Below are 16,097 nucleotides of genomic sequence, written 5' to 3'. Positions count from 1 at the left end.
TGGAGACACTTTTGATCTTCACAATGCAAGCAGTACTACTGGCATCATGTGGACAAGGACCACATATGCTGCTATAATACACAGGATAGACTTTCATAACAAAGAATTTTCTGACTCTAAATGTCAATAACACTAGAGGTGAGAAATCTTGTTGTAGACATACTACTTTGTGTATCTCTCATATCAAAAATAATCTTAGGGCACGTGGGTGGCTCAGTCGACTTTGGTTCAGGTCATGATCTCATAGCTCATGAGTTCAAGCCACACGTCGGGCTGTATGCTGACAGATCAGAGCCTTGGAGTCTACTTCAGATTCTCTCTCTCTCTCTCTCTCTCTCTCTCTCTACCCCCCCCCCACTTGGAGTCTGTGTCTCACTCTCTTTCTCAAATATAAATAAATATTTAAAAATTTAAAAAAATGATCTATTAAAAATTTAAAAAATAAATAAACCAGTGAGAGATAGGTAAGAGACTAAATAGTCTGGAGTAGAGTGAACTGTGTTTAAAACTGTCTTCAAATATATGAAAGGCAATTACGCAGAAGATGGTAACCAGCTGTTCTTCATCACACTTGAAGTATGAGCAGGAAATGTACATAAATGGACCTATGCTACCCATCCATTCTTTTTCTGCATTTTCCACGCCAGCCAGGCAAATCTCTCTATGATATTGTAACCATATTTGTCCCATTTTGCTTCTTACTACTTGCAGAGACCCTCCCAAATCCTTGGGACATATTTTCTTCACACTGCCAAGTTGACTTTCTCCCTCCCTTTAAAAATCTAACTGGAAAATTTCCATCTCCATTAAGTCTTTCTGAACTAAAATAAAGCAGTTGCCAGTTCACTTCTAACTTCAACTGGTACACTTTCTCTTTCAATGTGTTCATTCTACAAATATGTTATTGCCCATCTGTGTACAAGGAACTGTGCTAGATTGGGGGAAGGGATAAGAAAGATAAGAGAGTCTCTGCTTTTAAGAATTTTCCAATCTTGGGGAAGAAAACCACACACAGATAATTACAATGTAAATAAAATAGTATTTAATAATTATTTTCATGAGAGATATTTAAAAGATGAAAGAGAATGGTTTAGTAGTTAAAAGATTATTTCCAGTTGGAAAAATCAAGGACAACTTTATAAATAGGTATATGTAAGTATCCTTTTTCATAAATAAGTATATATAAATATCTTTTTTTAAGGACAAAATTTTCTATAAATTAGGTACAACCCTGGGCAAAAAAAGAACTTAATAATGTTAAAATTTGAAGCTAATAAATTAGAGTATAGAATGAGTTTGAGTCTGAATTTAGACTATATTTATGGAAGACTTTATAATGAGTAAGGAAAGAGAATTTTTCAGGATATGTGTAGCTATATCATGATTTTAACAAAGGACAGTGAATTTAATCACCTCTGAATGTATCTTATGATGCTTTGTAATTTTATAAGGGACTGCTCTTCGGAAAGAATTGTTAATTTCATCTAGGAGGGGAATACTTTGTGATTTCACAAGTATACTTTAAAAACTAGTACCAAACATGGAATTTGGCACCATTCAGAACTCTTTTTAGGAGAGAGTCTCACTTGTAAAGTGTTTTCATTACCTGAACTACAAGGAAATGGAAGAGAATTAGCCCTCATTGAATATCTAATATGTGCCAGGCACTGAGTAAACTCTAGCTATGTCATCTGATTTAGATATATCATCGACAGCAACCTATGTGTTTATCACCACCGACAACACTTTAAGGAGATTCTAGCATACTGATTGAGAGGGATGCAGAGCAAATCTCAGGCCTGTTTAGGAAGCCATTTCTGGGTGAAGACAATCAGCTTGCTTTTCCTTTGGAAGCAGCAAGGAGAAAGCTTCCTGTCCTGAGGATTTAAATGGTGATACTTGCGTAGTCAAAACAGGAAAATGAAGTTGTTTACATTTCATTAGTGGCCATGATTCCCTGTAGGGCTCATTACTGGAAAGCTATCCGTAACTCCCATTAGGCACAAATAAGCATGACTTTCTGCCAGCTCTCTCACACATCCTGAAATCACAAGCTTTGGGAATGGTATAGCTACTGAATTACTATAGGATTTTGTTCGAATGTCAGTACTTGAATTCTTTAGCCATGATATTGGTTTAAAGTCAGTAATGCAGTTAATATCATAGACCTTTCTTGCAGTTCTCATTTTTTTGAACATCATCGCTCTTTTTAATAAGAGCACAGTTTTTAATCATGTCTTCCATAATTCAAAACATGATGGAATCTTAGTTAACTCTGTGTAACTGGACTTTTTTTTTCCCTCTTAAAGTTGTTTTAGGTTTCTGCGTATCATTCAATGTTGATGTGAAAAATTCAATGACCTTCAGTGGCCCAGTGGAAGACATGTTTGGATATACTGTTCAACAATATGAAAATGAAGAAGGAAAATGGTAAGCTGGTTGAATTTGTTGTGTTGTTTTTTAATTTTCTTCTAAGATAATGGAAAATCTTATTTAGCTACAGTCTGTTTTATGAATGAGACTTCAACAGAATGAATTATGTATGGTAGAAAATGCAGTCTTAATCATTCGGTAATGGAAACTGACCCAGTTAAAAAAAAAAAAAAAGGAAAATTCCTTGGCAATATTAAAGGAAGTGGTTAGTGATTTCTAAGCCTGTGTTGACCTCAAAGAAGGTCCTTGTCCAAAATAGTCATTGTTCTGTAATTATGTTATTCTGACAAGAGTTCTTTGATTGTTCTCATTTTAGAATAGCTAAAATTCAGCTGCAAGTATTGGGAGCCAGATGAGATCCCAATGAGATCGAAAGGGTTAATATCACAAAATATTATTGGACTAATTTTTTGGTGATTTACTGACTTACTGAGTTTGATTTATGGTTTATAATGAACTTTACTGAATTTCTTTTATACACTTTTAAACCCTTTGATAATAGTTCATTTCACTTTAGGTATGACTTTTAAACCACATTTAACTTGTTGAAAATTACACAAAATTAATATTAAAGCTCTTTTTGCTGTATACTTAACGTAATTTTTAGTGTTCCTTTTTTAAATTGGAACTTATAGGAAAAAAAGACCAAGAATTTGTTAAACTTTGCTTCAGTTTAATAACTTAAAGTAAATTAAATTATTCTAGTAACTAAAAGAATAAACAAAAAGGGATTTATATCTCCTAGGAAAACAGTAATCAATCACTCTACTATATTTCACAAATAAAAAGATATGGATTTTTGATGTTTCACTTTATCTTTTACAGTTAATTTGATCATAATTTCCCCAAAATGATCAATAGTAAGAACTTGAGTTCTCACATTTTCTATGTACAAATATTATATCCTAGGTACAAACTAGAATTTTTGGAAGCATTTCAGTCTCTACTTTCCTTACAAATATCTTAGGTGAGAAATCTAATAATAGAGTATGAATTATATGTTCTCTGTCCTTCCATCCTGTACTCTCACTTACCACTCCATCCCCACCCCTTCTAAGGTTAAATGGGAAAAGTCATCGCTCTAGACACCAATTTTATTCTGCTGGCATTATGCCTGCAATTCCAGGAGCTCTGCTTCTCAGAGATTAATGTGAGCGGGTGGAGCTTCTCCTTGGACATAAGCTATAACAAACTGAAACTCAGTGTGTATTTTTCTTTAAAAAGCTTAACTTTTAAATAAAATATATATGAAAGTTACTTTTCAGTAATTACTATTAGTCACATAAATTTTAAAGAGAAATATAACAGGGGCACCTGGGTGGCTCGGTTAGTTAAATGTCCAACTTCATCTCAGGTCATGATCTCGTGGTTTGTGAGGTGGGTTTGTCAAGGTTTGTCAAGGGTTTGTCAAGCCCCGCATCAGGCTCTGTGCTGACAACTCAAAGCCTGGAGCCTGCTTCAGATTCTGTGTCTCCCTCTCTCTCTGCCCCTCCCCCGCTCACACTCTGACTCTCTGTCTCTCTGTCTCTCTCTCTGTCTCTCTCTCTCTCTCTCTCTCTGTCTGAAAAATAAATAAACATTAACAATTGTTTTTAAATAAAGAGAAATATAACAAATGACAAGCCTTAAAGACTTAAACAACTTACTTAAAATGAACTTAAGGAGACTCAAAATTTTTTAACCTGTTTTATGAAAGTCTGATTTTCATGTTCTGATGTGAGGAAATCCCTTAAACTTACTCTATTATCTAGTCCAGGCTCCCTGATTTTAGGGCAATGTGTTATCAGCAGTCCTTAGTTACCTGAATGAATCTTAGTAGAGTAATAAAGGTTCATATTTCTCCCCAGTAATAAAGAGTTCATCAAATGGTACACCCATTTGATCTCTTTAGTTTCTTTCTGTTCCTTATTATAAGCCCATCCTATTGTGAGTTTTCTGCCTTCTAAATTCTTGAATCTCTTTCAAGATACCTGTAAAATAAAAAAACAGGAAAATGCAAAATCAGGCTGAATGGAGACCTGATGTCATGAATTTGTCTTTGAAGAAGGTGAATGTGTAGATGAGTAAAGGAAGACAGCCAAACCATCATTTGGAAAGAAACAAGAGTGCACAGAGTAGATAGGAAAATAAGGTTGGGGCGGGGGACTTGGGGGGGGTGGGGAGATGTTGCTAATGGCCTTTCTGAATGAGCCTACACTGAATTGAATTTTAGACAAACCATTCAGAATTTTGTACACACATGTGAGATAATGTTAATAATAATATATTAACTTTTTTTTAGGTTAGAGATCGTGCCTTATACATTTTGCTTTCTTGATGAAATATAGCTTGTCTATGTACAAATGTTTGTTGGTGGGTCATTTAGAGTTTTTCTTTAGCCATAGCATAAACTATGGGCCAATCAAGCAACAAGTATTTATGTAATACATCCCATGTGTCTAGCTTATGCTACATTCTATGGAGATATAAGACAAATACAAAGTTTATAACCTAATAGAGGGTTCATATTTAATAATTAGAAATAAAGAATAGTGCTAATCAGTATAATAAAGACTGTAAAATCAATGGGAGTTAAAAGAAGGAGGAAGTGATTCTTGACTCTTGAGCTGAGTCTTGAAAGATGATTTAACTTTTAATAAGAGAAGAAGCAATGCCACTCTAATCTGGGAAGCCACATAAGCAGGGACATAGATTTGAGAAGTGAGTGTGTTGGTAAGCAAAAAGGACTGACATTGGGAGAGTAGAGGGGAAAGGGTAATGGCAGACCTAGAAGCCAGACAAAGAAACTTGGACCTAAGTGCAGGCATTAAGAATCATTTACGATGGGCGTTGAGGAGGGCACTTGTTGGGATGAGCTCTGGACGTTGTATATAAGCCAATTTGACAATAAATTCTATTTAAAAAGGGCAAAAAAAGAACCATTTATGAAACTTGGTTTAGGAAATCACATAATATTACATTTAAATAATTGGATTGGAGAAAAAAGTGCCTGAAAGCTGGGGAATCTATAGGCAAGCAAGAATAGCAATCTGGTGCTTAACAGATGAGGTCCCAAGCTAGGTTAGAGAGAACTGGAATGAAAGAAAAGTGTAGGCAAGATACATTTAGATGAACCATCAAAGCCTGGTGGAAGTTTGGAAGTGTCCAATGAAGGTGTAGGAGGAATCAAACATATTCCAAGATTTCTACACTGGATGGTTGGAAAATGGGTAGTCATTCAGAGACAAATGTACACAAAAGGGAAAATAAGTTTTATCAGGAAGTTGGTAAGTATGGTTTTAAATGGTTTGAGTAATGTCGTTGGAAACTTGAAATGGAATATAGATAAGAGGGAGAAGTTAATATATTGGAGGAAATATTTAGAGAGCAAGGACTGGTTTTGCTTCCCACTTGCAACTCTGTGCATTACCCAACATCTAGCACAGGGCCTTAAACATCATATACATTCAATGGTTATTTGTTGGCTGAACAACTTAATCTAGTATAACTCCCTGTTATCATTAATGAAAAAACAAACACACACACATGCAAAAATAATGTCAAAAATAGCTCTCTTAAGACTGTTATCAAAAACACAAAAGATAAGTGTTGGCAAGGAAGTGGGGAAAAGGGAATATTTGTGCACTGTTGGTGGGAATGTAAATTGCAGCCACTATGGAAAATAGTATAGAGGTTCCTCAGAAAATTAAAAATAGAACCACGCTATGATCCAGCTGTCTGGGTAAATATACAAAATAAATGGAATCAGGATCTTGAAAAGATATCTGCACACCTATGTTCGTTGCAGCATTATTTGCAATAATTAAGACTTGAAAGCAATCTAAAAGTCCATTGATGGATGAATAGATTTTTGAGATGTGTCATATACATACAATTGAATATTATTCAGCCTTAAAAAAAGAAGGAAATCTTGCCATTTAAGACAACATGGATGAACTTGGAGGACATTTTGCTAAGTGAGATAAACCAGACACAGAACAAATACTACATAATCTCATTTTTATGAGGAATCTAAAATGGTCAGACTCCTAGAAGTCGAGTGTAGAATGGTGGCTACCAGGAGCTTAGAGGAGGGGAAAACAAAGTATTTGTCAAAGGGTACAAAGTTTCAGTTATGCAAGATGAATAAATACTAGAGATTTACTGTACAACACAGTGCCTGTAGTTAACAATACTGTATTATATACTTAAAAATTGGCTAAGAAGGTAGATCTTAGGTTAAGTGTTCTTATCACAAAATACTAATAATGATAATAACTAAAGAGGGTTGGAGAAAACTTTTGGAGGCTATGGATATGTTTATGCCATAGACTGTGGTGATAGTTTTACAGGTGTATACTTGTCTCCAAACTCATCAAGTTGTATAAATTAAGTACGTACAACTTTTAATATGTCAACCATACTTCAATAAAGGATTTGTTTTTGTTTTTTGTAAGTGACTTCCACAGGGAAATGTAACTACTCAGGGCCAGAGCTGAAAATAGAACTCCTGTCTCTCCACTCCTAGGCTGGTGCTTTTTTTTCTTTATTAGAACTATATTAAAAAGTAAGTGCTGATAATAACAATCTTTGCAGTTTTAGACTTTATGTATTAGTATACATGTGAGAGTTTGTGAGCGTTTGAATGTATAAGAATGTCAGATAATTTAATTCCACTTTGACATTCCATGTCTACAATGATCTTATATAAAAGGTGTGAAATACCAGAGTAACAAAAGCAGTGTGGCCAACTGAATTTAAAAGTAAGCAAACTACAAAAATCTAAATGTCCAAACCTTGAAGGATGGCATTGTAGCAGCCTATTGTTCTAAAGGGATCCAGGCATTGGTAATGTGAAATAAATTTTAGAAACATCTTTGGATATTCTGTAAACATTTATAAAATCAAACAGGGTGCATACTTACTTTAAGAAATGGACTATGGAATAAATGTCATATTTGGGAGAATATGAGTTTTGTTATTCAGTTTTTCTCCGGAGGTGGGCACCTTCATAAATCATATTTACTACTCAGGTTTTGGAAGCCCATCAACCTCAGATTTTTAAAAAAATCACCCTGACCCATATTACATCTTGGTTGAAGTATGCCTAAAGAAGGAAGACTTGTTGGTACATTATAAGTGCAGTCTGTGCATGTGAAAGCCTTACTTTAATCCTTGGAAAGAATTAACAGTTAACAGTTATGCCCTCTTTACCTTTCAGAAGTTGACCGTGACATGTAATTTACTTTATCTTTGGCTCAGAAAACCACATGTTTTCTCAGTAGCAGAACACATTATATCTCTGATTAAGATCAGCCGTTGTTCATTATGAGATGAAACATCCAAGTAATTGCAATGTGGTTCAGAAAAATTCACAAAGAACACAATTAGTTTAATAATTTTCTTTGAAGAGAAGAAACTTAAATGTGCTCCGCATTGCACAAGCTTTCCAGATTTAGTGGTAATCACCAGTATGGCAAAGTTTCTGCCAAATGGGAAAATACAAGATGTTGGGTCTCAGGGCTTTCCACTCTGTGGCTCCTTTGCTTCATTCCTTTTAATATGTGCATCAGCCCTTTTAACTGCTGTTCCAGCAACCATTCAGTGGCTTCAGTGGGGGCTTCAGTGACCTCAGTGGGCCTATCTCTCAAAGTAGGCTTTCATGAAGAAGATTCCTTCCTAGCCAATCCTCCATCCAATATATATCAAAATATGTTGGCTTTGTGCCTTTCCCCTATGATGCCAGGTAAGGTTTACTAAGGAACTCGTGTGATTGATGTTGTTTCTGTTGTATGTGTGTTTTAAGTAAAGCCTATTCAGGCTTGGCATAAAAAGACTTTTCAAAGGTTCTATCACGTTTTCTCTTACAACTTTAATCTAATATTTATTTTGCATTGTTTATAATATCTTCTGAAGTTGAATTTTTCTCCTTGCTAAACTTGTCATTTCTTTGGCTCACCCCATTTCCACCCCTCTCTCTACCTTTCATGACTGAAAGCACTGCAGATAATGGGTCCACTATATAACTTCATTCTCTAAGATGACCAAACACTCCATTCATTAAAAAAAAAAAAAAAAAAAAAGCCTGGTGGGTACTTGGCACTCTGATAGTTGCTTTGGCTTGGACATCAAAAAAGAGTTAGGTGAAAGGAGTGTTCATGAAATAATGTAAATATGAGACAACAATCTCTAGAAAACTATCTTTTACAGAGAAAAAAAATAAATATGGAGCAGAGACGTCACAGACCAGCTACTCTTCAAATAAATAAAATAATGATCATAATGACAAGAATGACTATATGAATAGCAAACATTTCTCAGGTTACTAAATTTTATTACGATTGGACCTTTTTCATGGAGAAAAACAGAGTATAGAGTGAACTTTTAGAATGAGTGAATGAGAATTAGAATTAGTCATTGTAGAGTGAGTGTAGAGAGAATTATTTCCCACACTTTGATGATCTTCGAGTTGACGAGGTGTTTCTCTAGAGGTCAGTAATGAGATCCAGAACATTCTTTAATTTTAGTCCTCTTACTCTGCACACAAATCATTGCAATGGAAATGCATTTGCCATGAAAAAAGCAAAAATCTAATAGAAATAAAATATAATGAGCTAAAGCAAACTTGCATTAAAATTTAAAATAACAATATCCATAGTTCATGATACAATGTGCTTTGAGTCTTCACATGTGACCCTGTGGGTTTCAGCAGATATCATTGTTACCATCCTCATTTTCTAGACAGGAAACTGGCACTCTGAGAACGAACTGCCAAAGGTTTTATATAGCAAGTATGTGTCAGGGCCAGGATGTAGAACTACAGCCTTCTGACTTTCAGCCAATTCTGTCCTGAAACAACAAGGATTCTCTGGAACCTTGACCTGTAGAAATGCCCCCTGTCTCGTGCAAAGACATCTATGGCATTCTGCCTGTGCAAAATATTCAGCCTGTAAAATGGAGAAGACTTCACAATTAGGACTTCTTGGCCTGTTACATGAGTCACAAATTGCCAGGTCTGCCTTATTCAGATTATTAGAGCTTTTGATACAGTCTTATTTGTTCACTTCACTTGAGTGCTATTTTGTTTCTGGAATTGTTATAGGCATTAAGGGTATATAAGTGAACAAAATAAGATGACAGTTCCTGCTGTTGTAAAGGTTGTATTCTATTGGGGAAGGAAGGAGCAAAACATAAATCATAAACTTGATAAACAGGTAGGTCAGAATGTGATAAGTATGCAAGAAAAAAATATAGCAAGATAATGGGAATTGAGAAGGCTGGAGATTCCTGAAATTCCATAAACACTATGCTGATACTTTTCTAGGATCTTGTTATTTTTATACAGCGTGGGAAAAGTGAGACTTAATTTAGGATTAAGTAGTGAATAGAGCTGCAAGCTTGATGTCAGAACAAACATCTCCTAGGAAAACACACAAACTTGTTTTATATCCTATTCCTGCTAACCCATTCTTCACCCTGCATCCCAGCTTTCACACCCCCTGTCTGAATCCTGGCCTTCTACACAACCACTTTCTGAGTTCTCACTCCTCAGTGCTTGCTTATCCAGAATACACAATAGGACATGTTTCCAGTTGCTATTTCCAGGGATCACCATACTCTAGGAGCTTTCTGTTGCCTCAGACATCAAATATAAACCACAGAGCCTTATCTTTAAAGTCTGCTGCTTACCACTCTCAGCCTCTCTGCTCCGGTTTATGCAGCAGCTTCACACTGTGTTCCAACCACCTGTGCTTCCTCATCACCTTGGTTTTAAAAGCCATCACTCTTCTGTCTCCACCTTTTTTTCCTGAGCTATCCATGATCTCTCTCCTGTTTTAGAGTTCACAGTAACTTTATTATTAACATGCTGTTCAGAACTCACTTTTCACTGGGGCACCTGGGAGGCTCAGTCAGTTATGCGTCCCACTCTTGATTTCTGCTCAGGTCATTATCTCATGGTCTGTGGGGTTTAAGCCCCTGTCAGCCTCTGTGCTGACAGCCTGACATTCTCTGTCTCCATCTCTCTCTGCTCCTCCCCAGCTTGTGCATGCACGCTCTTTCTCTCTGTCAAAAATGAACTTTAAAAAATTAAAAAATTAAAAAAAGAATTCACTTTTCATCAATTGTCCTAAATTTCCCCCCACTTAATGGTACATTTTCTAAACTAGTCAGCACTCCTCTACACACTAATAATTTGCTCTATCTGGATGATGGAATCTTAGAGTTGGAAGTGTCTTTGGAGGCCTGTCCTACAACTACACTAGAAACAACTTCCAGAACATCCCTGACCTTATCTTGGCCTGAGGGGCTGCATGACTGGCCTGCGTATGCCCTGACAGTTTAAATCTTCATTACTCTTCACAAGCCCACCACCGTACTACCTCTGTCCCTAAATTTCATGTTTCTACTATTTTCCAAAGAAAGAAGGGAGGAAGGAAGGGAAGAGAGGAAGGAAGCAAGGAGGGAGGGAGGGAGGGAGGGAGGAAGGAAGCAAGGAGGGAGGGAGGAAGGAGGGAGGGAGGGAGGGAAGGAGGAAGGAAGGAGGGAGGGAGGGAAGGAGGAAGGAAGGAAGGAAGGAGGGAGGGAGGGAGGGAGGAAGGACGGAGGGAGGGAGGAAGGAAGGAAGGAAGGAAGGAAGGAAGGAAGGAAGGAAGCAGGGAGGGAGGGAGGAAGGGAGGGACGGGCCCAAGGTTAAAACTTTATCCTCCCTTCCTGTTTCACTTATCTCTTGCTCATAGCAAATCATCTCAAAACTTAATGAGTTAAAACAATAATTTATATTGTTTTTCAAGATTTTGAAGACTGCATAGGTGGGAACTGCATGACTGCTCATCTGGTACCTCACTTGGGGCTGGAGGGCCCAAGACGATTTAACTCACATGCCTGGCAGTCCGTGCTGTCAGCTGAAACACTGCTTCTCCTCCATGTTGCCTCTCCTCCTCCTCCATTAGGCTAAACTGGGCTTCTTCACAGTGTGTGGTCTTAGATTTCCAAAAAGAGTGAAGTGGAATCTGTAATACATTCTTTAAAATTATTGAAGTATGGTTGGCATGTAATGTTACATTAGCTTCAGGTGTACAATGTATTGATTTCACAATTCTATACATTACTCATGCCTTTGGAGTCACAGTGTCTCTATTTCGACTGCCTTCTATTTATCAACTAAGTCCCAGTTCCAACAAGAGGCAAAACAGATCCTGCATTAACGAAGGGCAGTGAAGGACAGTGTCACATTGCAAAAGTGAAAAAAATTCCAAGCAATCGACCACAGTTTCAAACCTCTGGATCCTGGGCCACCCAGATCCCTGCCTAGGGAATCCGTGGCCTTTCCTCATTTCTAAGACAAACTTGTCCTTCTGGAGCCACACTTTCTACCAGCTCAGGGGATCTCTTTTCTCTTCTGTAATATTGGCCTTTCTCTTGTTACTAGCTTTTTCTCAACATCATTTATCCATATCCAGATGCCTTCCGTAATAAATTTAAATCCACCTCAAACCCTTAATGGTTTGCCTGAAAAAAAGAAACCCACACACATTGGCATGACCCATCTCCCTCATTTTTAGCAAAACTCTTGAAATGAAGTCTGCTCTACACTCCCATTCTTTATTTTCTTCCCTCTTTGGCTTTTGTGATACCACTGTTTTCTGATTGTCTCTCCTTCTCTGGACACTGCTACTAGTTTTCTTCCTTTGCTCATTAAAATCTTAAGTGCTATTTTTTTTCCTTTAGCTCTCTTACTCTGTACTCTCTTAAGGCAATAGCATTTACTCTTAGCACCTGAACCATGCTCATAGAATGCACACATATGTTCCATGTAGTTTCTGAGATGGTCCCCAGCAAGACTGAGCCCAGAAGCCTACAAAAGTAACACATTATCAGTGCACTCTATTGGCCTTTCTTCCTTCCCTCTATCATTTTCCCTATCAACACATTTGTTTGTGCTTTGAATTGACTCCCCTAAATCTACCTGCACCAACGTCCTTGTCGAGGGTCTGCTTTTGGGGGAACTCAAACTAAGACAGCTGATAGTCTAAGTATTTGTAGAATTGGTTCTCCTTTCCTCTCCACTTCCTAAATTCAGATCCTCCTTTCTCGTCTGGGTCGAGAAACCCCTACTTTCACTCTCTGAGTCTAATTTGTCCCTTTCCCAAAAATGTATTCATGACACTGTAAGCAAACAAGCTTCATAAAGCAGTTGATCATATCACATCCCTCTTTAAAGCACTGGTGGTTCCCAACTCTCCCCTTCATATAATAAATCTAAAATTCTTAAACTAGACTATCAGAACATTCCTGATCTAGACTCTATTTAGCTTGACAGTTTTGACTTCTACTCCAGCTACCCTGAGCTATTTGAATTATCAAAGGAGCTGTTTCTCCTTGCTTCTAATACCTTGCTGAAGTTGCACCAAGTTCTGACCTATTGAGTATTATAATAATCCATTTATGGTTTTGCTTCCCCCCTAAGTTTTAAACAATCTAAAAACCATTGTGTTTGATCCATTTCATATCCACAGGGCCTGATGTAAATGCTGGGTGTATAGAATGTTCTTAATAAACATTGATCAATCTATGTAGCCTCAACTTAAATATTTTCCAAATAGTAGGCTCACTACTTTTCTTCAAATTGCTTTAACTCTAAAACTAATTTAATCAATCATGTTATAAAAATCTTTAAAAATTTCGGAGAAAGAACACTAACCATAATGTCCTTAATGTAATTTGGTTTTTGGTGAACTCCTTTTTAACCTATGTGGATTTTTTTTAAGTTTATTTATTTTGAGAGAGAGAGAGAGAGAGAGAGAGCAAGTGGGGAAGGGGCAGAGAGAGAGGGAGAGAGAGAATTCCAAGCTGACCCAGCACTGTCAGCGTAGAGTCCAATGTGGGGCTCGATCCCACAAAGTGTGAGATCATTACCTGAGGCAAAATCAGGAGTCAGATGCTTAACCGACTGAGCCACCCAGGCACCCCTAATCTATGTTTTACATAGATTGAGAAGTCCTGTCAGCTGAAAAGGACATCATCATCATCATCATCAACAACCAACATTTAAATAGCATATACTATGAGCTAAATTTTATATACATTAACTCATTCAGATTTTGTGATGATACTGTGAGGTAGGTACTCTTGTTATTTCTATGTTACAGATGAAGAAACTAAGATAAGTGATTTGTCCTAAATCATACAACTAAGTAAATGACAAAAACATGATTTGAATTTGTGAAGTCTGGCTCCAAAGTTCATGCTATATTTAATGGAGAAGATTAAGTTATTTGGTATATGGAAAGCACTTAGAACAATATCTGGCATAAGGTATAAATTTAATAAATGCTAGCTATAATTATCATTGCTATTATGATGAATATATTGAATATAATTTGGTATCTTTCACTTTGAATTGTCATAGTTTTTCACTAAATTAGGTAGATTTTTACTTTGAATTGGGTCATAAATATTTTTAATACTACCATGCAATCTTATTAGCTGTTGTGTTTTATGACTGAAATATTGTATAGAATGTCTCTGCAATAATTAGTTCTTGCTGTTGACCATATTTCTTTTAATCTTTCATATTATATATAACACTATGAGCATTATTTTTATGCATTAGCCTTTTTTCCCTTAATTTAGGCCATTTTTTAAGGATAGATTTCCAGAAGTAAGAATTATGCATTAAAAGGTTTAAACATTTTTATGGTTATTTATGCATATAAAGAATGGCTTTACAAAGGCATTACAATAACTATGTTTTAGGGAGTCTGTTCAACAATTCAGTATTTGCAATTGTTATAAAACACTTCTATTTGTACTAGCTTTACCCAAAGGATTTACACAAAATAAGCCCCATCCCTTTCAATATGACAGAGTTTCAAATATTTATATATTTTAAAAAATATATTCCCTAAGTACCTACGCTTAGTTGACAGAACCTCTCGACTCTCCTTCAGATATTTTTTTTTTTTTGTATAGTAAATATCCCCAACTTTCCCTCAAGCATCTCTGGTCTGACAAAATTACCAGGCTCTTAACCATCTGAGTCATAGTCTCCTAAATACATTCCATTGTGCCTATGTCCCGCTTAATTTGGAGATTACAGACATGGTCTGACAGTGCAGAGCACAGAGGGGTGATCACTTTCCTTGACCAGGGCATCTATTTCCAGCAATGCAGCCTAAGGTCACATTAGCATTTTTTGGTACTGAAATACACAGTTGGCTCATGCTTACTTCCTATCAACAAATCCCCCATGTCTTTTTTTATATGAATTCCTATTAAATCACATTGCCCACATCCTGTATTGATGTAATTAAGTGAAGTTATTTACATAGGTTCTTACTAAACTTTAACTAGTTTATTAAGTTTCTTGTTCCAGAATGTTGTGACACTTCTGATTGTCCACATAGGTATATTAATTTCCTTGACGCATACCTTTATGCTTTCTGTATCTTCACAAAAGTCATAAATAAAGATATATGCTAAGACAATCCCAAGTACAGTCTTATGTACATAATTAACGTCCTTTGGTTTGCAGTGATCAGCATCTTTGTACATGGCTTTTCAGCCAGCAGCACATCAGCAGCTGTGAATCCACCCAAGTGTCTTAACACTCAACTACATTCATTCATCCTATTCCTGAAGATATCATAGGAGACCTTGTTAAATGGCTTCCTAGGACTAAAATAAATCATGATTATATTTTTTCATTAAGTATTATTAAATTGATTTTATAATTCTGTCTGAAAAAACAGTAAGTGATTTTAACCTGGGGTCTCATAACTATCCTTATTTTTTAAGTGCTTACAAATTAGTACATACTAATATTAAATCTTATGATAATCAAATATTTAATTTCCCTGTGAAATTCTTAGTTCTTCCTAGGAAAAAGTCACTTATGCTACCATGTGTGTTTTATAAACTAATATAGCAGCAGACTTAACCAACAAGTATTGTTTCAGCCCCCAAATAAAAAATATAATAAAGTGATATATAATACAATAAATAAAATATTCTGAGATCTCTCTTCTATGTATTTTATGATTTTTTAATTCACATCACCTGCAATTTGGGGAAGAAACTCAGCTTATTTTCAATAGCATTGCATTACTAACATAGGGTAACTATAATTATGTCTATGAGAACTACTGTCATTGTCTTAGAACTAGTCATGAAATAACTAAAATAAATGTTTCTCTTTGTTCAAAAATGCTAACTGAGTTATTTAACTTCCAGGGTGCTTATTGGCTCTCCTTTAGTTGGTCAACCCAAGAACAGAACTGGAGATGTCTATAAGTGTCCAGTTGGGAGAAGCAAACCATTACCTTGCGTAAAGTTGGATCTGCCTGGTATGTAAAGACTTTACATTAAAGTCTGATCCTAAATTATACTCAGTAGTTGCATTAAAAATAATTTTAACTCAATAAAATATGAGAAGAATCTATAAATGTTCTTCAATTCTTATCATTAAAATTCACATAAAATGACATCTTGATTCCGAACTTTAGAAATAAAAGAACTTTCCCAAAACCTGGCCCATTACATTGCTCCCACAAAATTTAATTGTTTGTTTGTTTGTTTGTTTGTTTGTTTGTTTGTAAAGAAAATATCAGGGGCATTTGGGTGGCTCAGTTGGTTAAGTGTTCGACTTTGGTTTAGGTCATGATCTCATGGCTCGTGAGTTTGAA

The 16,097-nt window shown here is 36.1% G+C and overlaps 1 protein-coding gene across 1 annotated transcript in view; it reads left to right on the top strand.

The window, feature by feature from the left end:
- ITGA1 (integrin subunit alpha 1) overlaps positions 1–16,097 on the top strand; it is a 142,339-nt gene that overhangs the window by 38,655 nt on the left and 87,587 nt on the right. Inside the window, exons 2-3 of the mRNA XM_047092774.1 lie at positions 2,310–2,430; positions 15,646–15,758. Coding sequence (XP_046948730.1) covers positions 2,310–2,430; positions 15,646–15,758 — 234 coding nt within the window. The remainder of the gene's footprint in view (positions 1–2,309; positions 2,431–15,645; positions 15,759–16,097) is intronic.

Source organism: Lynx rufus, unplaced genomic scaffold (genome assembly GCF_022079265.1).
Source record: "Lynx rufus isolate CCGP_SWC_20201006 ecotype Redwood Valley unplaced genomic scaffold, mLynRuf1.p SCAF_1, whole genome shotgun sequence".
Taxonomy (NCBI): domain Eukaryota; kingdom Metazoa; phylum Chordata; class Mammalia; order Carnivora; family Felidae; genus Lynx; species Lynx rufus.
The sequence above is the reverse complement of the archived record's forward strand: the minus strand, read 5'-3'. Positions and strand labels throughout refer to the sequence as shown.